General features: G+C 36.9%; 1 protein-coding gene across 3 annotated transcripts; it reads right to left on the reverse strand.

Annotated features, from left to right (window-relative positions):
* LOC107627172 (ADP-ribosylation factor 1) lies at window positions 2,263–26,429 on the reverse strand. Of its 3 annotated transcripts, none has more exons than XM_016330034.2 (8): window positions 26,272–26,429; window positions 26,012–26,186; window positions 25,362–25,432; window positions 25,143–25,262; window positions 24,957–25,075; window positions 22,541–22,622; window positions 21,482–21,567; window positions 2,263–2,467 (listed from the first exon to the last, which is right to left on the reverse strand). In XM_016330034.2, the coding sequence occupies exons 2-8, from the start codon at window positions 26,157–26,159 to the stop codon at window positions 2,422–2,424; spliced, it is 672 nt and encodes a 223-aa protein (XP_016185520.1). In that variant the 5' UTR covers window positions 26,160–26,186; window positions 26,272–26,429; the 3' UTR covers window positions 2,263–2,421. The 3 variants fall into 3 exon arrangements, with proteins under 3 accessions (XP_016185520.1, XP_016185523.1, XP_020974528.1); XM_021118869.1 differs by lacking the exon at window positions 2,263–2,467 and adding an exon at window positions 5,896–5,914; XM_016330037.2 differs by lacking the exon at window positions 21,482–21,567 and having other exon boundaries at window positions 26,272–26,428.

The following is a 26,429-nucleotide window of genomic DNA, read 5'->3' on the forward strand; positions in this document are numbered from 1 at the left end:
ATTAACATGATATGTTATACTGGGATGGATCTGTGTTACTGGTTATGCAATATCCCTTAGTCAAATTGAATTGTGTGTAGCTCTTTTTTGTATTCTCTATAAGAATAATAAACAGGAAGGAAGAAAAGAGCATAAATCTAGGGGAGGTACTCTTAAAAAGGAAAGGGGGAGCAACATAAAAGCAAATGACAACAATCAAAGAGAGTTCCTAAACCTTACTCAAATTCATTTCCTTTTTTGATCATTGTTTCAATTATGTTTGTCATCAATGGGGAGATTGTTGAGTTAAGAAATTAACTAAATTAATTAATGATGACAAACATTATTTTTTGGCAATTATCTAATTAATGTTAATTATTTGTGATTAAGTGTTGTAGGCTAAAATTCATTGTTGCAGCAGCCTAACACAAAGCAAGCTGAATCTATTCTAGTGGGCCACAAAAATAATAGAAGTCCAAAGGTGATGAATAGAAAGCAAACGGGTAGCATGAATGAAAAGAACCGATCCTATCCCAATAGCAAGCTAATCCCTCCATTTTGCTTCCAAAGCAACGTTCACTTTTTCCTGTCTCAGTCAGAACTCAGAGAAAAAGAGAGATAAAGCTTAGTTCCTAAGCTAGTCACTAAAGAAGAAAGAAAGAGAAGGTTAAGCAAGAAAGGTTGAGGTCTAATTAACCAAATCAAATCAAATCAAGCTAAGGTAGAGGTCAAAGGTAACATATTTCCTCTTGCATGCATATTGCTTTCTTCTCCTCTTCCCAACTCTCTGCCAGTCCAAAATAGGATACATAGGAAAGATGATCTCTGTTCAACACTATTGTGTATCTACGGTCAAAAGTGTATCTTGGGGACCAAGTAGTGTTTCAATGGCTAAGATTTGGGTTTACCATTGAAAACATTTTCTTCCTGGTTGTCATGAGGCTTTCGGTCAAGAAAGAAGGTCAGAACCAAAGTTCCTATTTTGAGGCTTAACGGAAAAAAGTGAGATGATGAGTTGGTGAAGCACATAGCTCGAGAGTTGGCCTAGGAGAGAGCAACTCAGCAACATGTAACGAGATACAAAAGAAGATTTTTCATCATTCTAAAGCCAAGGAGAGATAACCAGTGTTTTGAGGTCTATGTTCTGAGAAGAGTTCTCTGAAGAAGTTCATCAACTTGGACAGTGCTTCCTAGTCAAAGGGGGCATTCTGCCAGAATGAGGAACTAAATCAGAGAAAAGCAAATCTGGTTTATCACATAGCAAAGAGGCTGTTGAAGCATCAATCTCTTTCATGTTTTACAAATTGTAATTTTCTTTTTAATTTTTATCTTTATGTAATTTCTTGAGGTAAAAGACTGAATGAGAGAGTCATTGAAAGAGCCTAAGAATGGAAAGAGGCAGAGAGATACACATGAGTGAAAAGCCTAGAGTAATTTCATATTTCTTTAGGTTGATTGTGTCTTGTATCTTGTACCAGTGAGGTACCCCTTTCTTAGTTGGGTGAGCACTAAGAGTGAATAGTTAGGTATTAGCATAACCAAGTCAAGTTAGGTTAGAACTTGAGTGTGAAAGGATTGGGTCAATCCTGTGGAATTGGTGTATGTAATACTGTAACTATAGTGAAAATTTCACCACAATTGCATAAGGCAACTGAACCAGAATACATGATGGTGTCAGTTTCTCTCTTCCCTGCTCTGTTTTGTTTTCTGATATTTATGAGACAAAATGAATTGTCTCGTAAACTTTTCGCTGCTGAGTTCAAACAGATTCAGATTGCAAATTTGTTTTAAAAGGGTTATTACAGTAACTTAAAACAAGGTTATAGATTCAACTCCCATTCTCTAAGCATTCTACAACCTTCAACATAAATGAATGATATAACATATTTATATCATTATTTCAACCAAAAACTCTAATAAATGCATGCCAAATTCAAAGGTCTAAAGATGATACAACCTCAAGTACTATGGTTGTAACCCCACAATAACTACTCATATACATACCTTTTCAGGCCTTTAGAGAATTTTTCATTGACAATGCTTGCAGTCAATGCTACACAACATACCATAAAAGCCACAACCTTTGCCATTTGTAGCAGACATCGTACATGTAACACCCTAACTTTTAGTACGTCATGATCGTATCAAAAGTAAGGCGTTGCACTAATCTATTTTCCTTATTTAATATTTAATATTGATCCTTTAGTTCGATATCACGTTTCAATTTTATAGAAAGTAACTGAAAATTTTGTTTTTATTAATTAAAATCACATATCAAAGATCTCCAAATAATAATAATCACATAAATATTAATAATAGATATTATACACAAGAAATCAAAACAAAACTCAGTTATAACATCTATCCCTCTGTATAAAATAAAAATCCTAAGCAACAAAGGCGAGGGAATTCTATAAAAGCAACATAAATCATAAATAAAATCTAAACTGATTGCCCGCAGCTTCGTATTGAGCCTTTGAACCTGTCACTGAAAAGGTAGAAAATTTTGGGGTGAGAACAAACCACACGTTCTCAGTAGGAAATGGAAATGCCGTAAAAGTAATGAAATAAAATGCAAATAATTATCTTACTCAATAAAACCATTTTTATCAAATCCCTCAATATACTTTCAGTTTTAATTTAGATAATTAATTACTTTTTTTTAAATTTCTATATTCAAACAGATTTTAATCACAGAATTAATCCTATTAACCATCTCTCAGCCACATAATCATTTCTCAATCACAAGATTTCACCTTAATACACCCGTGAACTAATAGCACAAGAGATCCAAACCAACACACAAACAAGTCAAACAACACAAATATAAAGAAGTAATACAAACACAACCAAATGCAAATGTGCAAACAACATGATGCATGTCTATCCCTAACGCAGATAATGAGCTCATTTCTTGGTTTTGACCCACACCCGACGCAATCCAACTCGCAAGTCAGATAAGGAATTCCAGCAGCATAACCTCTGCAAGGTCCCAAACCTTTGCAGGCGCTGATTCTCCAGCTGAAGTATACCGAACATGACCTCTGCAAGTACTTGCAGGCGCTGATTCTCCAGTTGAAGCATGTGTCCCTTTCTCCTGGAAGCCATTTCATATACACGGGCATTCCCGCACAATCATTCATATATAAAGCCCACGGCTTAACATTTTCACATCGACACCACAAGTAATTACTTTCGTCATCTTCTCGTGACCTCTTAATCATTTCATAACAAACGCTTCGTGTTCTCTTTTCTCTTTCTTTCTCTGGCTTAACAAACCGAACTCATATCGTAACTTAAAACAAAATCTCTCTTCAAAAGATTGGATTTAAGACATTATACTTTTCTTAATAAATCGAATTCAAAATAGAATAAATCTTTTCTTAACTAAATAAATCTCAAATAATTTAATTTTCCGAAACCAAATCTTTTAAAATAGCATGTCAAACAAAGTGTCAAATTTTATAAAAATTTGGGTAGCACCTCGCTTAAAACTCGGACTTAGCCACCCATTACGGGTTCCCTCTATCTCAACAATCCATCAACCCTTTTATCAGCAATTATCACTACAACAGATTCTCAATAATCATCTCTTCATAATTCAGTTTAACAACTAACATCCTATCATCAATTAAATTCAGAATTTCCATCAACCATTCTTTAAAAAAAATAAACCAGTCCAACTTCAAAAATTCATAACTAATTTCCCAAAACCAATTCTCAATCAGTCACCAATCAAGTCCACTACCGTTACCATATATCGAATGACTAGCTCATCAACAACCAATTCAATATAATTCATCAAAGATCAAGATTTCAATTCATTCATCACAACTAACTTTTCTCAAATATGTTTCATTCAATAATTAACTTATCATATTTCAATTTAATAACAATTAAGCACCCTTACACTCCCAATTTTGTATCTAAGCCTAGAACTCTTCCAATATCACAATTCCAACTTCCATTTCATTAAACAAAGTTATTAAAAAATTAGTAGTATAGCCCCAAGAACTCGGAATAAATAATTCACAAAATTACACATACATATTCACAATGATTCATCAACTTCCAACAGCATTTTCAAGCATACCCTCATCATCATCAAATCACATAACCAACAGAAATCATCATCCTCAAACACAGCCACAAATCAATCTCATCACAATTTTATCACATTCAACCATATCCACAATCACCAACAATCTCAATTTAATCAATTTTCATCAATTAATCAAACAAGACATTTATAAATTATTTGCGGTTACTCACTAACCTTCAATGGCATTCATAAATTAAAACAGCTAATTTTAAAATAAATCCCCTACCTTAGTCGAAACCCAAAAGTTAAATGCGACAACCCTTTTTATTCTTTAATTCGCAGCAGCGACGGTGACATCAGTTCTCTCGGAGCAGAACAACAGCAACCTCAGCATCAATTATAGCTTTTTCGAATGATAAACCGGCATCGATCGATTAAAACGGAGAGATAATATATACATACACTGATGAAATTAGAACAACTTGGCAGAGATCAACAAAATTGGAATAAAACAAAGGTAAAAGCATGATAGGTTTAGGAATTACAGAATTGAGACCAAGACAAGAAAGTGATGCTAGTGGTGGCATTCATGGCAGGAACCCCTAACAGAACCGGAAGCTCTAACAACGGCTAACTATGGCGGCAGCAGGACGCGACGGAGCCAAACCCTAGCAGTGGCGGTGGTGGTTCGACGTCGTGAAGGCATGGGCGGCGCAGAACAGGGCCTCGCTCCTACCCCAGACTTCGGTTAGTCTCTCTTTCTTCGTGAAGCCGCATACCGCGATAACAACGGCGGCGCTCCTCGCGACTCTATGGACGGAGATGGGCTCAAACGGTGGCGGCGTCTTCCTTCCCCTAGCCCTTGGCTGGCGTCCTCAGTAGCTCCCTCACGAGCTCTCTCCCTCTCTGCCCGGTCTCTCTCTCATCGCAGCGCTGGCAGCGGCAGCGGGACGGCTCGACGGCGGCTCCAAGATAGATCGGCAGCAGCACAATGGTGAGCTGGGCGGCGGGGCGAGGTCACCGTCCCTCCTTTCGCGATTCTCTTCTCCATGCATGTGTGAGCGCCACTGTGGGTGTGTTTGTGTTTGTGAGTGGTGTGATTGTGTGTGTATATGCGTTGGGGGAGGGATGGGTTAGGATTTGTATCAATTAGGGTTTTAATTTGGGAATTAGGATTTTGTGTATGAAATTGAGAATTTTGGGTAGTTTAATAATTTTAATAAAATTATGAGATAATAGAATAATTAAAAATTAATTTTAAATCTAATAATAATATCTATAAAATTATCATTTAATCATCAATTTATAAATTATTTTCAACTCAATATTCTAATTCAATATTTAGAGATAATCAAATTAATTTTTTTTAAATTATAAAATAGAGCTAAAAATTTAATTATTCAAATTAAAGTATATAAAATTCTCATTATTTTTAAATTATTAAAATTTTAAATCATGAATAAGAAAATACCCAATTGGTATAAATATCTCAGAAAATATATTCTTGAATAAATAAAATAAATCATAATTAATTTTATTATCTAATTTTCAAAAATTCGGAGTCTTACAGTACATCATTTGAATTTAGTTTTCGCAAGAATTTATCTTTAAACACCAAAATGACACCTTCAACAAATTTTTTCAAGCATTTAATTGTGGTGCCCTTATCTATGCAAACATAATCATCAACAACATCAGCTGCTATACCATATGCTAACATCCGTATCACAGTAGTGTATTTTTGCAGTGGTGACAAGTCATTTCTTCCGGTTGCATCATCCTTCTATTAGAAATACGGATAGACATTTGAGAGGACGTCTACTATTCAAAGGAACACGTGTCTTCTCATTCGAAACCTCCATCGAAAAATGCCAGCATTATACATTGGCTCATCTGCAAAGTAATATTTGAAAAAGCGATCATGTCCTGCTTCTCGATCTCTGTTCATCCATCTATGAGGAGTTTGGAAAGAGCTTCTCTCGATCCAATTATCCATGAGTGTGTTATCTCGCCTTCTTTTTTTTACCATTCAAAACCTCATTAAACATATCATCAAAATTTTTAGTCATTTCTTGAAATATAATATTTAGTATTTTTTTTAGGTAAGAAACTAGCTTTGAAATGTAGTTTGTGCTTGTAAATGTTTAATAACTAATATTTATAAGTGTATCTGCAACAAGTAGTTACTCTTCAACGGCTAGTTTTACAATGTCTATTTCACAACAACTAGGCTTTTTTCTTGTCTAATTTTAAAACTGCTAGTTTTGCAATGGTTACTTTCATAAACAATAACACATAATAATATTGACTAATTTTAAAAGTTACATCACAAATGAATAAAATATACTACATCACATACGATAATACACAATAAAAATAAAACAGACTACTTAACTCCATGAATATAAGAAACGATTAAGTAAACTACTTATTAATTATTTTTTCATATGCAATCTCATGAAAAGCTCGTCTTTTTTCACTACTCCTTTATATCATCAGCATTTGAACCACTCCTTATGTTTCGACTAGCTTGATCATAGCAACCAACAACTACCTTGTTGATCTTATACCATCGTTTCTTACATGCAACTGCCCCTTTTTATATTTGTGCTAAATTCTACACATTAGCCGTGAATTCGATTCCAAAATGTTTGTCCTTTTGGTCGTTCAACCATGCACTGATCAACATCTCATCTTCTTTTCATTGCCAGTGTTGAATACTATCTTGCCTACAATTTTCAATGTCATCATCATTGAGGTTGATAGCATTTAATCCATGAAGGTTGGGAAAATCTGAATATTGCGAATTTTGCCTAGATTGTATTGGAGTCTGAAGGGATGGGTTAGAGAGTCACCATACTAGATGAGTCATGTCTCGATGCACTGAATTGAGTTGAAAACGGCAAGAATGTTGGAGTAACATTTTCGATAGAGGGGATAAATATGGATAAAAATGGATAATATGGTGTTTGTGAATTTTGATTATATGGTTGGAGAATAGGACATTAATTATTATAAGGAACTTGAAAATTGAAATTAGAAAGATTTTGTGGATTTGGACTTTGAAAAGTATTTGGTAGTGTGAAGTTTTGATTTAAATTTTGAGAGTTTGAAGTTTGAGATTGTTAGGTATTTAGAGTTTGAGAAAATTTTGTAAGTAATTGAAAAAAGAATTGAATTAGTTTGGGTCCATTTTTTGAACAAAAAATATCAATAGAATTTAGATTTTGTAATTTTGAAAGAAAAATGAAAAAGAGTAGAAGACATTGTGAGAAAAGAAGTATATGTAAGTAGTATATATAAAGTAATAAAATATTAATTTATTAATAATAACGGTAATATAGTAACGGCTAGTTTCCAACGGTTAATTTTCACATGGTAAGTTATTATTAGTTACTCTAAATCCCTATAAACTGGAAGTTTCTCTTCTTGATGTATGAGTAGAGACTCTCTATTTCTCTTTTTCAATAGTTGGTCCTCATCTTTTGACAGAAAAAATTAAAATGAAACCGATTTAGTAGCATTGAAGTTGCTCTTAAAGACTCAAAAGTACTCACCTAAAAAATGTGTAAAGTAAAATGTACTTTTTAACCAATGTTTTAAAATGAGCTTGTCCATCAAGCTAAACCTTTTAAAAGTAGCTTTTCTTTAACTATTTGCAGAGTATAGTATAAAACTACTTTAAAAAAATGATGTAGATATAAGCAAAAAGCATTTGTCTTTTGCACATTTTAATGACGTATATAATATATATAATGATCCCAAACCTTAGAAAAAACAAGTAGAAAGATTGCTAAAAGAAAGTTCTGTAAAAAAATTTTTAAAGTTTCTTTTTTGCTTTTCATTCTATTCTGTAACTCCTTTCTTAGGAGAAATTCTAAAGATAATTTTAGTAGTTTTAATTTCATATCTTAGTCCGGACTACATTCTTATAAATCTAAGAATAGTTTGTGTTCATTTGAAATTATCTTTGAATTACTCAAAACTAGGATAAGTTTTTGAATTTCTCAATACTACTTAGAAAATATTGTGAGTTATTGAACTTCACAAATCTTTTTCGTAAAGTGATCTAAGAGTAATTTTTAGTCTTGAGAAGGGTTAAGGAAAGAATATCCAAAATTTTTAGATGGATGGAGTATCCAATTTGAGGCACTGCTTAGTCCTAAAAAAGTTTGAAGAAATAATATCTGAAATTTTTAGGTTAGTGAAGAGCCAATATGAGTTATTTCGTAAACCTAAGAAGGCTTGAGAAAATAATACCTCATGTTCTAATGTTGATGGGTTACCCAGTTAGGGTCTTACTTAAAAAGGTTAGGAAAATACCTAAAGCTTTTAGATTGAGTTAAAATGCAATTTGAGTTAAGACTTATAACACCATTACTGTCAACGATCTATACTACATGCCTACAATCATGGATTTTATTATGGATAAGAATAATATATCAAGGATCCGATTAAATGATCTTCATACATTACTAGCTTGACACAAGGATAACGCATATTAGAGAAATGATGGAGTCATAACTCGAAAATCTAATAAATCACGATACCGAAACGTATACCCAAGGCTATAAATGCCTAAAGGTCTCATAGTAACAGTATAATAAAGGGATAGGAAACCTCGAGGAAAGACACTTTTCATCACTACAATCACCATAAGTACACTACTGACTTAAGTTTCAGAGTACCTTTGTAGGTATCCTCCTGGTCTGGTGTCCACACAACTCATGTCAGGTCCCAAAAACTCATGAGTTCGTAATATCCAAAGGTACAAACATTTGGCACCGTCTATAGGAATCCTGAGAAGTGCTTCACGAGGATGGGCATGAAACTGATCCCAATACCATGGATGAACATCAAGTTCCTCCAGGTTTTGGGAAACATCTAGACCACAATACCAGAGCTCGGCACTTTGTTGGCCTAGGATCGGTAGATTTCATTCATGCAATGAGGAAATGCGTCATAAGAGGCAAGGCGTTCCCATTTACCTTATCTCGGCCAGCGATGACATGGTTTAATACTTTATCTTCTGGTTCTATCTCCTCGTTTTATGATATCAAGGTAAAGTTTCTTGCTCACTTCACCACAAGGCGAACTTAAGCCAAGCACCCTATCTCATTAATTAGTGTGGAGCAAAGAATTGGAAAAAGCATCTAAGATTACCTAGACCGCTTTAATAAAGCATTTTTGGAGGTTAATACACGAACTCCCGAGGTCGTGTGTCTTTTTCTCATTGTTGGATTACTCCAAGGGGATTTTAGGAGGCATTTCACTTCTAAAGATGTCAAATTCATGGAAGAAATTCATCAGATTGCTCTAAAATACATGAGGGATGAAGATGTTTACAGAATAGTTTTGACGAAACGAAATAATCTAGCCCCCTCACTTAATAAGGCAGGGAGCTTGGGTCAGACTACTCCGAAGTCATTAGTTCCTCGTGTAGGAAAGTTCTCCATGTATACCCCTCTAGTTGAATCATTAGTAGAAGTTTATCAACAAGTATCACATAGGGGTATACTTCCCAAAGAAAGATAAATATGACCAAGGACTTCCTTGAACAAATCACAGTATTGTGATTATCACAATTCCTATGGTCACAGAACACAGAACTGCATAGATTTAAAGGATGTTTTGGAACAGGCTATTCAAGATGGGAAGTTTCTCGAGATTATTGTTAGGCCGCCTCGATGGCATAAAGATGATGCTCGTTTTTTCAATTATGAAGCATGGCTAAGTGATCCAACTCACATTGGACCTAGTGCCCAAGTGGTTTGGCCAATAGTGGGCCAAGAAATATTAAATGGTGATGTTGGTGGGGGTTTCCAAGGAATACAAATAACCTCCAATTTTTTTTCAGATTTGGTGAGCCTCTGAAGACGGGGAAGCCAAGAACCCTAAAAATGCTAAACCCAGTGAAAACCAGGATGGCACTGCTCAAGTAGTGGTAAACTTGGTGGTAGGAAAGAATGGATTGGCAAAGTCCAGGAATGCAGTTAAGAAGGACATTAAGATTGCGAGTTCCAAAGTGCTGAAGGTGCAAACTTTCCCAAATGTTTAATTTATTTTAGAAGACTTCTAACACATCACATTTGATGATGATGAGCCTTTAGTGATCACAGCTAAGTTGGGAAATAGAATTTCCAAAAGGATCTTTGTTGATACGGGACAGATTCAAAATTGCTTTTCAGAAATGCATTTGATGCGTTGGATTTAATCGACCAGCACCTAAAGCCACATCTTCCCCGTGTGGTAGATTTGGGAGATCATTTCCATCAAGTCCGAAAATGTGGTAAACCTCCTCTTTACTTTGGGGGAAGGAACTAACGTTCATATGGTACATGCTAAATTTGTTATTTTAAAGGATTCTACAGCTTACAATGTGATCCTCGAAAGAAAGACGCTCAATAATCTCTGTGCATTTATCTCAACAAAATTTTCTGCCATGAAGTATTTGACCTTTGAAGGTCGTGTGGCTACAATTCGCAAAGATCAGATAGCCGCTGTCAGATGTAATAAGGCAAGCTTGACTTTGAAGGATAAGGCCAAAAACCCTACTAGAGTATTTCTAGTGGACTTGGACTCTCGTGTTCAGAAAAAGCCAAGGCCAGAGCCTAATGGAAATCTGGATAAATTTTCAGATAAACAGAACGGTTATCCACCTATAAAGGTGGAACTACTCCAACAAAAGTGGTTATGAGTCCTACTATAAATACAATGACACTCCTCAAGTATATTTGACGTTCTAATCTACTAAAAACCCTACTTAAATCCCTTACTAACTTAAGCATCGAAGTGTCTTGCAGGTACCACCCCTCACCTCCTCACAAGAAACTCGGATGGTGGCTCCATTCTGTAAGAACAAGTTGGAGGCTGCCTCAGAAGAAGTCTGGACCTTATGTTCAGGCCCAAAATCAATGTTTCTAGTAACTTTCGGAACATTGGCACCGTTGTCGGGGACCTGGAGCTCGACCCTTGTCAACGGCAAATAATCTGTATAAAGACGGTCATACGGCATCTGAATCAGAACCCGAACCTCAACGGGACAACCTCCCACTTTCAATACCCCCACCACGCAAGAGGACGCACATTTCTCATGGAGAAGGAACGTCCTAAAACCCCCAGCTGAGGTGGATTCAATCAGAGATACATCCACCAGAAGAGGAAGAACCACCAAATCCCACGAAGATACTAGGTCTGGTCCACGGTCACAATGGACGACTGGACAACGGGAAGCAGAATGAGAACTACAAAGGGACGTGCGACAACGAAAGTCGAAAGGAGTTAGAAGAAAAGCTCTTAAAATTGGAAGCCGATCTCCAAAAGCGAAGCAACTGAGTAGATCGAGAAGAAAAGTTCATGCGGGACAAAGTTTTAAGGAATTTCAAAACTCCCGATATGGATCTTTACAACGAACAACCGATCCAAGACACCATATCAGCAATTTTAAGAATCGGATGTATCTAACCGACGCCTTTGACGTTACTCGTTACAAAGCATTCCCAACAACCTTTACTAAAGCTGCGATGAAGTGGTTTGATAACTTACCCCCCCAGGTCGGTAACTTGCTTCGACGACCTGGCAAGAAAATTCTTTTCTAGATTCTCTATTCAAAAGGATAAAGTAAAACATGCCCCGAGTTTGTTGGGAGTTAAGCAAGAGGTCGGGGAGACACTCCGAGATTACATGAAAAGATTCAACAAAGCATGCTTGGAGATTCAAAACCTACCCACTAAAGCAGTAATAATAGGATTAGTGTGGCCTTAAAGAAGGGCTGTTTTCTCAATCATATCCAAGCAACACGTAGCCTCCTTGTATGAAGTATAAGAATGGGCAGAGAAGTATATCAACATAGAGGAGAACTCACGACTGAGAGAACCACTTCCGAGACCTAGCCTGCCTTATCCATCTCGGGAAAAAGATAAAAAAGCTAAGAATAAAGAAAAATACAACTCGGAAAAACCTCAAAGATATCATAACTACACCCCCCTCCGGGTCTCTCTTGTAGATGTTTATAGAGATATGTCACACTAAGAAGCTTTCACCTCCTCGTCCAATTAAACACAAAAAGGTAGGAAGTCAGACAGAATACTGTGAGTACCACAAACTCTATGGGTATTCTACCAACGACTGTTATGATTTAAAGAATGTCATAGAAAAAAGTTGGCCAGAGAAGGCTGACTAGATAGGTACTTGGCGAGTAGGTCAGACGACCCGAGGAAGAAAAAAAGAGATGAAGAAGGGGGACGAACAGAACGTCCACCTCAAACCCCCGAGCGCCACATACACGTGATTAATGGGGGATTTGCTGGAGGAGGAATATCTAAATCATCACGAAAAAGGCAACTTAATGAAGTGTATCAACTCGAGGAAGATAGCAAATCTCCCGACTTGCCAACAATCTCTTCCACTAAAGAAGATGCTCAAGGGGTAACACCTAGCCATGATGACCCTGTGGTGATAACTATGATCCTCGCCAATGCAAATCTCTATAGAACACTAATAAATCAGGGCAGATCGGCGAATATACTATTTAAACCCCCTTTTGACAAGCTCAGACTAGAAGAAAAGGATCTAAAAGCATATCCGGATAGTCTCTTCAGACTAGAGGATATGCCAATCCGACCTCTTGGGTACATTTCTCTATACACCACTTTTGGAAAGGGTGCAAAGTCAAAGACCTTGAGCATCAACTACATTGTGATTGACGTCACCTCAGCATACAATGTCTTAATAGGACAGACAACCTTGAACCGACTTGCAGCTGTTGTCTCTACACTTGACCTATGCATGAAATTTCCCATAGCAGAAGGGATTGCCACCATAAAGGGAGATTAGAAACTAGCACGCAAGTACTACAATGAAAGCTTAATTTAAAGGGCAATCCTGGAGGGAAATATGTCAACACCATCAAGCTTGGAGGTGTTCGAACTCGGGAGGAACTGCGTCCCCAACCCGGAGGTCAAGTGGAAGAAGTGCAAATTGGAGATCACCTTGAAAAAATAATGAATATAAGGGCTAACTTGGAAGAAGGTCTAAAAAAGCAACTCATTGACCTTCTAAGAAAGAATTCCAACCCCTTCGCTTGGAAAGCATCCGATATTCCTGGCAGAGATTCTGACCTGATGTCTCACAAACTCGTTGTCTACCTGGATTCTAGGCCTATCCAGCAAAAGTGGTGAAAGCCCAAACCCGAAAAGACACAGGTCGTGGAGGAACAAGTTCAAGCCCTATTAGAAGCAGGCTTCATAAGAGAAGTAAAGTATCCGTTGTGGCTGGCTAACGTAGTTTTGGTAAAGAAACAAAACGGAAGGTGGAGGATGTGTGTTGATTACACCGACGTCAACAAGACTTATCTCAAGGATCCATACCCTCTTTCCAGCATCAATGCCCTGGTCAACTCAGCCTCCGGCTATCGATACGTATCCTTCATGGATGCTTACTTGGGATACAACCAAATCCCGATGCATAAGCCAGACCAAGAAAAGACCTCGTTCATAACTCCAAAAGCTAGCTATTGCTATGTGGTAATGCCTTTTGGGTTAAAGAATATCGATGCCACATACCAGCAACTAATGAACAAAGTATTTTTCCCTCATATCGGAAAACTTATGGAAGTATATGTGGACGACATGCTTGTAAAAACCAAAGTCGACTCAATACTCTTGTCCGATCTCGCCGAGGTATTCTCTACAATAAGAAAGCATGGAATGAGGCTAAATCCCTCAAAATACACCTTCACAGTAGAGGCAGAAAAATTCTTAGGCTTTATGCTAACACAAAGAGGCATAGAAGCAAACTCGGACAACTGCAGAGCCATAATAGATATGAAGAGTCCGACCTGTCTTAAAAAAGTTTAACTAAATGGAAGGTTTCTAGCACTATCCAGATTCCTAGTAGGGTCAGCATTGAAATCATTACCCCTGTACTCAATTCTCAGAAAGGGGAAGCAATTTGAATGGACCTCAGAGTGCGACAAAGTCTTCCAAGACTTCAAAACCTTCCTAGGACAATCCCTATACTTACCCGATCCATAGCAGGAGAAGAACTCATCCTCTACCTAGTAGTAGCAAGTCGAGCTATAGCTTCAGCTCTGGTAAGAGAATATAAGGATGGACAACAGCTTATCTACTTTATCAACAAGGAGCAGAACTGAACTATAAAAATAGAAAAGTTTGCATATACCCTTATACTCGCCTCTCGAAGGCTCCGATCTTATTTCCAAGCTCATACCATAAAAGTCCACACTAATCAACCAATGAAACACATTCTACAAAAAACGGGCCTAGCAGGACGTATGCTGCAATGGGCTGTGGAGCTCTGACGGAGGAAAATTGTCAGTTAGAAATTTTCACAAAAATAATATCATTGAAGTATAGATCCAAACCAACAAACAACCCTCAATCAAAGTTTAATTTGTTTGTCACAAGTGCAAACCCCATAAAAACCGAGAGTATTTAAACATTGATTTTCTCTTAAGAAATTGCAGGAAATTATGCATATTATTGGTTATGAGATATTTTGGGGTTTTTATAATGATGAACAAGAAATGTAAATAGCAATAAAGCAAAGCTAGCAACTAAGATAATATAAGTGCTAAAAGATACTCATGGCAAGGATTAAGAGTCAAAGTTTCCCATCTTGTATCATTGACCACAACATGGTAGTTATAAAGAGTTAATTCCACTTAGTTTTTCTCTAACATCAGAGGGTTAAGTCAAGTGGACATAGTTCATCCTAAAACCAACTAACAACCCTAAATTACCAATGACACTGGATACCAATGATATCAAGGCACCTAAGTCCTCAATCTCAAGCCAAGAGTATAAAAATCTACTCTAAAATCTAACCAAGCATGTTATCAAACACTTGGAAGGTATAAAAATGAAAGCATGGTAAAAATGCAATAATAATAAAATATAAAACTACCAAATGTAAGATAACAATAATAACAACTCAATTAAACATCAATAAACATAAGAACATCAAATTGTATTAAATGGAAATTAAAATCAACAAGAGAGCATGAACATAAAAGTGACAAAATAAAGGAAATAACAAGTAAAACTAAGAAAGCAAGTATGTAGTAACAAGAAATTGCAATAAAACTAAATTAAGGCAAGATCAAAGCTTAAATCTAAGGAGAAATTAAACTATTCTACCCTAAATTCTACATAGAAGAGAGAGCTTCTCTCTCTAGAATGTGACCTAAAGCATGTTTCTAACTAAACCTCATTGCTCTCCCCCTTATCCTTCTTGAATTTGGCCTCTAATAGCTTTAGAAATGAGTTGGATTGGGCTTTGGCAGGTCCAGAAATCGCCCTCAGCATGTTTTCTTTAATGAGGCACGTGATCGCATTCGTGCATACGCATGACTGACCATGCGTACGCATGGTTGTGAAAAATTCAATCGTGCATACGCATCAATTTTCGTGTGTAAAACATGTAGTTGTACGTACGCATGAATGCTTGTGAGTACGCATGGCTATAAAACACTCCAAACTTCATTTCTTCATGAATTCTCCACTTTTGCATGCTTTCTTCTCACTCCTTCAATCTATACTTGCCTTGGAACCGTGGAAATCACTTCATCAAATACATCAAGGCATTGAATGGAATTAAAGTGAATTAAAATTATCAATTTAAGGGTCTAAAAAGCATGTTTTTACTCTTAAGCACAATTTAGGAAGAATTTACAAAACCATACTATTTTAGTGAATAAATGCAAGAGAAGTTAATAAATTCCACCCAATTAAAGCAAATAAATACTATGAAATGTGGATTTATCAAGCTGCTGGAGTTCGACCTATAGTATGAAGCTCGAACAGCAATCAAATCTCAATATCTCGCCGACTTCATTGATGAATAAACTGAAAGTCAAGGAAGCCCAACAACATGGAGTCTATATGTAGATGGGTCATCTAATAAAGCCAGTAGTGGGGCCAGCATTATCCTAGAAAGCGAACAAGGAACACGGACAGAACTCTCGCTAAAGTTCAAGTTTCTCACTTCTAATAACCAAGCAGAGTATGAAGCCTTACTTGCTGGCTTGAAGCTGGCTAAAAAAGTAGGGACAGAAAGACTAATAGTATTCAGTGACTCTTAAGTGGTAACTTCACATATTAACTGTACCTATCAAGCTAAGGACTCCAACATGAAGAAATACTTAGAAAGAAGCACGAGAGCAATTAGCACAGTTCTCACAAGGAGAAGTCCGACATAAAACCCGGGAATCCAACGCCCGAGCTGATGCCCTCTCAAAATTATCCAGCACCAAGCTAGGGGGCAACAATAGAAGCCTCATCCAGGAGACTCTCCATGCACCATCAATATCAAAAGGAGGTGACAGCACAGAGGTGATGACTATATCTAATCAACATTTAGGATGGATGACCCCTATAGTCAACTATCTTAAATTTGATATCCTCTCTGAAAATGAAAAAGAACCCCGAAGACTTATAAGGAAGGCACAAAATTACACGTTGGTTCACAACGTCCTGTACAAAAGAGGAATATCAACACCTCTCCTAAAGTGCATCCCAACCTCTAACACAAAGGAAGTCCTAGATGAGGTATACAATGATATATGTGGGAACCACCTGGGATCCCGATCACTAGCCAAAAAGGTCATCCGGGCCGGCTTCTTCTGGCCAACCTTACAAAGAAAAGTGCCGAGTTTGTTAAAAAATGTCCACCTTGCTAGAAGCATGCCAATTTTCATGTAGCGTCATCTCCCCCTGGCTATTTGCAAAATGGGGACTCGATCTTCTCAGACCATTTTTCCCAGCTCCAGGACAAGTTAAATATCTCATAGTGGAGATTGACTACTTCGCTAAGTGGATCGAGGAAAAATCACTAGCAACTATCACTACACAGAGAAGTCGGAAATTTCTATACAGGAACATCGTCACAAGATTTGGAGTTCCCCACTCCATCGCCACGGACAATGGAACCCAATTTTATGACTTAACCTTCAGGAATCTGGTGGCCGACTTCAAAATAAAATACCAATTCACATCGGTGGAACATACCCAGGCCAATGGAAAAGCTGAAGGTACCAATAAAGTCATACTGGCCAGGTTAAAACGCCGATTGCAGGTAACAAAAGGGGGGGGGCATGGACAGACGAGCTTCTCCAAGTCTTATGGGCATATCGGACAACCCCTCATTCAACGACAGGGGAGTCACCTTTCCGACTTGCTTACGGAATGGACGCCATGATTCCCATAGAAATCACTGAAGAGTTACCCAGAGTTATATTCTACAATGAAGGGGCCAATACCTAGGCACAAAAAGAAGAGCTCAACTTCCTCCCAGAAGTCCGAGAATGGGTCCGGATTAGAGAGGAAGTACTAAAACAAAGGATGACCCTAAGGTAATCAAAATGTGATCAAAAGAAGCTTTGCCACTAACGATCTCATACTGATCCGAAACGACATCGGAGTTCAAAATTCGGGTGAAGGGAAGCTAGCAGCAAATTGAAAAGTACCCTAAAAAATTGTCGAGGTCTTAGGAAAGAGTTATTATAAAGTGTCTCACCTACAAGGACGGGAGCTCCCGAGGTCTAGGCACGCATGCAACCTAAAAGAGTACTACAGTTGAGAAGTAAACTTTGCTCCCTAGCTAGTGTACTCTTTTTCCCAACCTTAAGATTTTTTTTCCCTAAAAAGAGTTTTTTCAAAAGGGGGTTTTAACGAGGCATCACAGTAAGGGCTAAGGGCAGTCAAAACCCTTAGTAGTAGGTTTCATGTAAAGGAATTTCTTATCCATTAATAAAAATTCCATTTACTCTTCAAAAAGTTTCTTATAAAACGCATTAATTTAAACTCGACAAATCGTGAAAATCATTGCCCGACCTAAAATGGTCGGCAATATGAAGCGACGAGGTACAAATTAATGTAAGAAGTTATATAAACAACTCGTAAAAACCGACCTCAATTATAAGGCAGAACAAAAACAAAGTGTAGAAGTAACTTAACAAAGTCTGACTACACGAAGTCGGAACTTAAAAAAGGAAATCTGCTCATTGTTTGGGTTCAGTAAATGAGCAGCATTGAAAAAGGTTGCTAAGACATAATAACAAACTAAGCAACTATATAAAAGCTAAATTCCAAAAAAAAAGGCTTAGCTTCATTTAAAAGAGCAAAAAGGCTTTCTAAATTTCAAAGTTGTTTGAATGCAACTACAAAAAGTTGTTAAAACTACAACCGATAAAAAATAAAGTGTCTAAGAAACTACCCACTATTATAAAATAAATCGTTTGCCAAAGGCCCACAAGTCAGGTCATTCAACAAAAAGAAAAATCACGAAAAACTACAAAGAGGGGCCAAAAAGAGGGTTAAGATCCTCCCTCGTCACGACGTCTTGACCTCAGGCAGGAGGGGTCGGAGGATGAACAGAGATCGGCACGGCCGGGATAGCACTAGGAGGCGAAGGAGGGAGTTCAGCATTAACAACCTCGGGCTGGACCTCGGGGGTTTGAAAAGCTTGACCGCCTTGCGCTCTCGAAGACTTCGGGTCGGGCAAAGGATCCTCCTCCTTGTCCTCGGGGGCCAGGACGATTTTTCCATCAATCACTTTGTTGTCTTGACTGAACAAGAAAAGATCGACCCCGGGGGCAAGGACCTGGACTTGAGCTTTCAGATTGTTAAACATTTCGTCCATCCCCTCAACCACAGACTCTTGAAGAGCAGCATATTCCTCTCTGACATTTTTTAACTTCTCCTGAAGGTCAATTTTCTCCCCATAAAGACGAGTATAACTTTCATCCGCTTTCTTCTTTATCCCCTCCGCCATGGCTGCAGCCGCTTCTGCCTTCTTTATCCGAGACCGAGCTTTCTCTAAGTCAGAGGTCAACCCATCTTTTTCCTCCTCCAGCTCCTTCTTTATCTCTTTAAGCCTTTCCACCTCAGCTCGGGAAGCCACCAAAGAGTTGTGGGTGGCACTAAGGGGAGTCTTCTACAACTCCTTGACCAAGGATGTACATACCCCAGCTATCCGAATTCCATTTTGGGCCATAAGCTGGAGATGGTTCTGAATAGCCGCATTGTCCATGCTAATGTGGCTATGGAGAAAGATGCTTTTCTCACTCCAAGCAATCTCGTCGAACTTTGTATCATAAATGCTCCTCTCCAGCAGTTTTTTGCCTTTTTGGAGGAGGCTCTGAAGATGAAGGAGAAGCAGGGACTGTCGCCTCTTTGACAGAGAATCAGGAGAAATGAATCAAATGGAAGGGGTGGGGATGACCTTCTTCTGGGCTGAAGAACCCGAATCTGTCTTCTTCGGGAAAGGTCAGACAGAAGCACCCCCGGCTTCTTTTTCCTGAATACCTCGGGCCACTTAGCTAAACAAGTTACAACAGAGAGGTTATAAAAGCTAAAGCTCGAAAATCTACCTAGCTCGAACCGAAATTGACTGGGGTTTCCTAAGAATCTTTTAGTATCCAAGTAAAGAGTTCGGCCCCAACACTCTTTAAACACGTCCACCACACACTTTTCAATATCATCTAAGGCATTTACGTTGTACTTAGCTATTATGGATTTTTCCTCCCATTACAGTGGAAAAGAAGGCTCATCATTTTCATCTAGATAGAAAGGCCAAGCACCCTCTACAGCTCGAATTTTAAAGAAATAGTTTTTAAAATCGTGGAAGAATTCATCGTAAATGTAAAAAACATTTCTACCTTGAATAATGCGAAAGGAAAACCAAGAAGAATTCCCTTTTGAAGATCCAGGTTTTGTCAAGACAAAAAGGTGAAAGAAGACCTTAAGGGAAGGTCAGACCTCGAGCTCTTGACATAAAAGTTGGTAGATTTTCAAAAAAGCCCAAAAATTTGCGTAAAGTTGGGAAAGAGCGACATTATAGGTCCAGAGGATGTTCGTTTCAAAATCGGAAAAAGAAAATGTAATGCCTAGTTTTGTAAAGAAGCAGTCATATGCATAGGAAAAGGGACGTTTCGAGTCGTCTAAGGGAGGAAAACACACCTTCTCCTCAGGATCGGGTACTATTATCTCGTAATTTCGCTCATCCTCTCTATTTTCACATAACCTATTATGCCTACGGAATACCTCACAGTACTCTTTATCAACTACAGGGACAGCGATAAGGACGGGAGTATCTACCCAAGTCAAAAGAGAGGAGGACTTTTGTCGGCATGTCTTTTATGACTAACCGAGACATAAAATCTACACATACAAATACAACAAAGAAATCATCACTACAGAACTTAGGTATCATTCAAAAGAAGTCGGACAAAAGAAACAAAATGCAAAATGCGATTTGAAAAACATCTTTTCAAAACAAGAATAAACAGAAATGGCATCTCTCCTGTGCCGATAGCAGCGACACCATTGGGGGTAACACGAACATAACCAACGAGTCACAAAGGACCACAATCCCTCAAAACACCAGAAACGTAGTTCAAACACATCACAAATGGCAAAAAGCAGTTTCAACAAGGCAGTTTCGAAAGAATTTTTCATTAGTAGACAAAGCGACAGCAACCAACAAATTTTCAGAGAAAAGTTTCAAAGATAGAACAAAACCAACATTATGAAGAACCTCTACTGCTACCTAAAAGGTTGCCTCAATGCAAACAGATTCAACAAGACCAACAAACAGTTACACGAAAAGAAGTCAAAAGTCAACAGTACCAACCTTGATGAAGAATTCGAATAAGGAAAGAGGCACGTCAAGTGGCAAAGACACGAACGATCTTCTTCACTAAATGCTCTCTCAAACAAATCAAGATAGAGAAAATCTTGAAAAACGAAAAATGATCGCGAAGCAAACAAAGAGATGGAATTTTTGCGAAGAAGAGAGCAACGGAAGCTCTTTTAGAAATGGGGAATAAGAAAAACGTGGAGCATTTTATAAGAAAGAAGGAGCAAAATAGTCCTTTCATCCCCCATTAAAGATGTGCGCGAATCTCAAGGGAAGTGTCGCAAAACGTTCACCCTTCATTTAAAGAGGCAATGTTCAAATTTTCAAAAACATGTCGAGTACCCGATCTCTTGAAGACGGCGTACCCGACGTCGAGACTAGAGCCACGAAATGCTTGAACCCAATCTCATATAAAGCTCGGATTCAAGCAGGGACACTGTTCATACTCAGGCCCAATAAAGGTAGAAGGCCCAATCTAAAGAGGAGGCCTATGCCGTATATCCAACCTCTTTGAAGAGGTCAGACGCAACGAAAGGAGCTCAGTGCTACTTGTCCAAACAAGTAACTGCCTCCGCAAATCTCTCTAACTATCTCTATCTTTCCTAAAAGATAGATTCCAACAAACTCCTCAGATAAAGGGAACGGTTATCCACCAATAAATGTGGAACTACTCCAACAAAGATGGTTATGAGCCCTACTATAAGTACACTGACACCCCTCAGATATATTTTACATTCTAATTTACTAAAGATCCTGCTTAAAATCCTTACTAACTTAAGCATTGGAGTCTCTTACACGTACCACCCCCACTTCATCACAAAGAACTCGGACGTCAGCTCCATTCCGTAAGAACAAGTCGGACGCTGTCTCAGAAGGAGTCTAGACCACTACAAGAAAATAGAGTTATTTTAACACTTTATTTTTTAACACTATAATTAAATGTCAAAATTAATATATATTTTTGACAAATATCATAAATGTCAAATTTTCTATGTTTTCTTGATGAATAATTTGACCGTAGAAAATTACTCATCAATTTTGACACTTATTTGTTTTCAATTTACTCCACTATTTTTCTTCTTCTTTGGCTCTGTTAATTTTGACATCACACTGCTTTCAGTTTAGGATTATACTACTCATTCTTTATCTTCAAAATCTCAAGTTATTCTTTAGTTTCAAGATCTCATCTCATTCTTTGTTAAAATTTTTTGTTGAGAATATTTTATAGTCAATAAGTGTCAAAATAAATAGTATTTTTAACAATTAATAAGTATCACAAAAAATATATTCTCAAAATTTTCTAACAAATTATTTTTGACAGTCAATATTTATCAAAATAAGATTTAATTTTTTTTCACAATCACTTATATGTTAAAAATACTATTTTTGACAAAACTTTTATTAACATATTTTCATAGTTAAAATAATGTCAAAATTTATTTTTTTGACAAATTTTAATTTTCTTTTACACATTACAACCCTCAAAAATAATCTATATTGTTGTAGTGGACCTCACGTTCAAGCACAAAATCAATGTTTCAGATATCCCTTGGAACAATTATATGCCTAAATATATTACATATGTCCATAAAAAATTAAAATATTTTAGATTAACCATACTAAATATATACTAATATCAGTTATTAATATAAAATATATATTAAAATATAAAATATATATTATAAATAAATTAAAAATACATATTTATATATAAATAGATAATAACTAATTTTAGTGTATATATATAACCATTTTTGTTTTAGATTACATTACACCGTATATTTATGTACCGATCTTGTTTTCTTCATAGTTGAGAGAAAGATCAGAAACGATGATAGCTTGGATTGTAAATTATATGACCTTGGTGGATATGTTACTGGATAACCAATCAAGCCCTTCGTATAGTCCTTGGCCAGATGGAGCACAAGTTGCCTGAATGTACCTGCACTTATCAATAACCGCAATAATAACTACATGAAAATATCAATATCAGCTTCGAATTTTGGTGTTCATACTACTTTTTAGACGTACAAATTAGATAGCATAGCTCTAAGTACTTTATGCTTAGAGATTCTACTGTGGAGACAAGTCTAACAACTTATTCTTCTTATATGCAATCTCAAACTTTTTCCCTCAACCAAGCACTTTCAGTTTGTTACAACTTATCTGTTAACTTTTGAGTTATCTCGTTTATACTTTACGCATATGCATATTCCACCTATTCCAAAATATCTATGACGTTAAATTTTTTTATATATATTTATAAGAGTTAATATTTAATTTAGCCTTTAAATTTATATACGAATTTTAATTTAGTCCTGAAGTTTTAATTACCTCTATTTAGAACCTGTTTGAAAATGCTTTTGATTCATGAAAAGTCATATTAATGATGTTTGGTACAGTTTTTTATATATGTTTTTAACTTTTCGAAAAGTTATTTAAAAAAAGCTTTTGAAGAAGTAAAAAAATTTTATTTTTCTCATTCTCAAAAGCTTTATCACTCCTATTTATTAAACAACTTTAAATTAAATATTTCTATGATAACTTTTCGAATACAAAATAACTTATGTACAAGATGTCTCTAGTACGGGTTGAAAGATGGATTGAGAACTTGGGTTGAGGCAGATGCCGGATCACTTGACTGGAGCAATGGGGGAGGTACCCGCAAAGACACTCCGACGCTCAAGTCAGAATGGATCTAAGAAATATAAGGTGTGAAGAATGAATGAATACCTGGAGGGACCTGGGTCCTCTATTTATAGGTGATGGTGAATATCTTATCTTATCTTATTTGGCTAAGATAAGGGAGACGTTTGAATTCGAAAGTTGGTTAGGAGCTCTAGTGGGCTAGTTCCGGGCCTTCTGGAAGGGCGAAGCGGGTCAGACCCTGGTAACCGGGTTCGAGGACCGTTCCGGGTGTAGGATCGGTGGGCCGGATCCGTAACAGTTGCCCCCGGAGCGAGAGAGTGAGGGTGCTCGGTCTCATCGCTGGAGGAACCTTTTCCTCGCCATTGTGGTTTGGCAAGGAGATCGTTGTTTGGTTTTTCCGACCAAGGTCGAGAATTTTGGGGAGTTTCTAGTCGTTTCATGGTCAGGCGAGGACTGCGTTTTTTGTGCGTCTCATCACATGCCGGGTTTGATGACCGTTCCGAGGAAGGGCCCGGAGATCGGGTCTGGAACAGTTGCCCCTGGAGCATGAGAGCATGCTTACTTGGTCTCAATGGTAAGTTGTTTGGAGAGTCCAATTCTCTGTAGTTCGGGAGGCTGTGAGGAATGAATGAATACCTGGAGGGACCTGGGTCCTCTATTTATAGGTGATGGTGAATATCTTATCTTATCTTATCTTATCTTATCTTATTTGGTTAAGATAAGGGAGACGTTTGAATTATCTTATCTTATCTTATTTTATTTGGCTAAGATAAGGGAGACGTTTGAATTCGAAAGTTGGTTAGGAGCTCTAGTGGGCTAGTTCCGGGCCTTCTGGAAGGGCGAAGCGGGTCAGACCCTGGTAACCGGGTTCGGGGACCGTTTCGGGTGTAGGATCCGTGGGCCGGATCCGTAACAACTTATTTATAAGATACTTTTAATGTAAGTCATTATGTTTTAAACTCTTTTTTTAAAAGAACTTAATTAAGTTGTTTATCCAAACTGGCCATTAATCTCAAAATTTTGCAAACGTGACTCACATTATTAGTATCTGAGACAATTTTCGACACACAAACGTTAGTGAAGCATTGACATATATAGTCAGATGCCACTAGCAATTTGTAAATTGATATAGTTTTGGTTTTGGTTCTTAAATAACTCAAAAATCACGTCATATCACTAATTTTTGAAGAAAGCTTTTAATAAACAGCACTTACAATGTTTTTAGGCTATTTGAGTACCAAAACCAAAATGACGTCGTTTTCTTGACAGCATTCTGTTAACATCTATGCGTTAAAAATTATTTTCAAGAACTAATATGAAACACGTTCGTAAAATTTTGGGATTAAATAGAGGCACTTGAAACTTTAGAAACTAAATTGAGATTCGCTTATGAATTTAAAGACCAAATTATATATTATCTTAATTTTTAATAATTTAATGTATCTATCTGATATAATTGCAACTCGATACGTGGAGATATAAATGAAGCAAGGTTTTAAATTAACGGATATTTTGAAATTTAGGGAGTACTGTATATAAGGGATGTAAAAAAATTGAATTAGTTAGATTGATAATTTCATTTTAGCTGGAGCTCTTGCTTCTACTCTCTAATTAAATTGTGACTTACCAGCGGCGCTGGCGAAGCGAATGCAAACCGAGTTTATCTGTTATTTCTGAAACACTCATGGCATTTGGAAGGTCTTGCTTATTGGCAAAAACTAGCAATGTTGCGTCGCGAAGTTCAATCTGCAAGGAACGATATGGTTTCAATCACATATTTCCTTTTAATTCAAATTAGGATTTCATTACTGACCTCACTTAGCATCCTATGGAGTTCATCTCTGGCTTCAGAAATTCTTTCTCTGTCATTGCTATCTACCACAAAGATAAGCCCTTGTGTGTTCTGAAAATAATGTCTCCACAGTGGTCGAATCTACATAGAATTTGGCAAAATAATTATATCATACATAAATCTTTGACAAAGCACTTTGACGCATCAATCTAGGATTAATGGTCATAAATCATGTTGTACCTTGTCTTGTCCTCCAACATCCCAAACTGTGAAGCTAACATTCTTGTACTCAACAGTCTCAACATTGAAACCTGTTTCATTAAGAAAGTAATTAACAAATATATTATTTGTTGTTATAATGAACTAATGACAGACAATCTATAAACTTCTTTAGTGAAGAGTAAAATTGGATAGAAAGTGAAAATTGCAACTAAATTTTTTAGGAGAATGTGCATTGTACATGTCTTTTTTTAAATATTTTTCTCTTGTAATAAGAAGAATCGTTATTTTTCGTTAAAAACACTCTTCACCATAGCATTATTCGACAATCATAAACTTGGAAGTTGGAAGTTGGAACAACTGTGCAATCAGTGATATTACATCAAGTGCAGAACAAATAATATATAACTGCAACTTCAATGAACATTGAAGTGCAGAACAAATATTTCAATGTTTTTATTTAACAAATTTTGCTAAGAAAATATTGGAAACAGGAAAAACAACAAAATCTCTTGGTCTTCCTAAAATCCTGAAAATAGAACACTAAAAATAAACACAGGAAATAGAACAGAAACCAAACAGACTTTAATTTCAATTTTTCATCCTCTTCCAACACCAAGCAAACAAAGACATAAACACTTAATCATGGGATGAAGTAAGTAGTGGATCACCTATGGTTGGTATGGTAGTGACAATTTCTCCAAGTTTCAGCTTATAGAGTATGGTGGTTTTGCCAGCAGCATCAAGACCCACCATGAGAATCCTCATTTCTTTCTTTGAATACAGCATTCTGAATAGCCGTGATATCATCAAACCCATTGTACCTATTAGGAACTGAATCTGAGGCTGAAAAAACAGAAAAGTAAGACCAACAGAATTCTCCAGAGTCAATTAAACAATTTATGACAAAGAAAAGGAAGAAATAATTTACCTGCTTAGATGATATCTTATAGCAAAATATCTTTTAAGTACTTCACACTAGCAGATGGCGTATTATATAATCATCAAAAAGAGAAATTACCATTAAGAATTGATAGGAATAAGATTCAAATGTGGATTGATGAAAGCATAAAGGAGGCCCAAGTTGGG

Source organism: Arachis ipaensis, chromosome B01 (assembly GCF_000816755.2).
Source record: "Arachis ipaensis cultivar K30076 chromosome B01, Araip1.1, whole genome shotgun sequence".
NCBI lineage: Eukaryota > Viridiplantae > Streptophyta > Magnoliopsida > Fabales > Fabaceae > Arachis > Arachis ipaensis.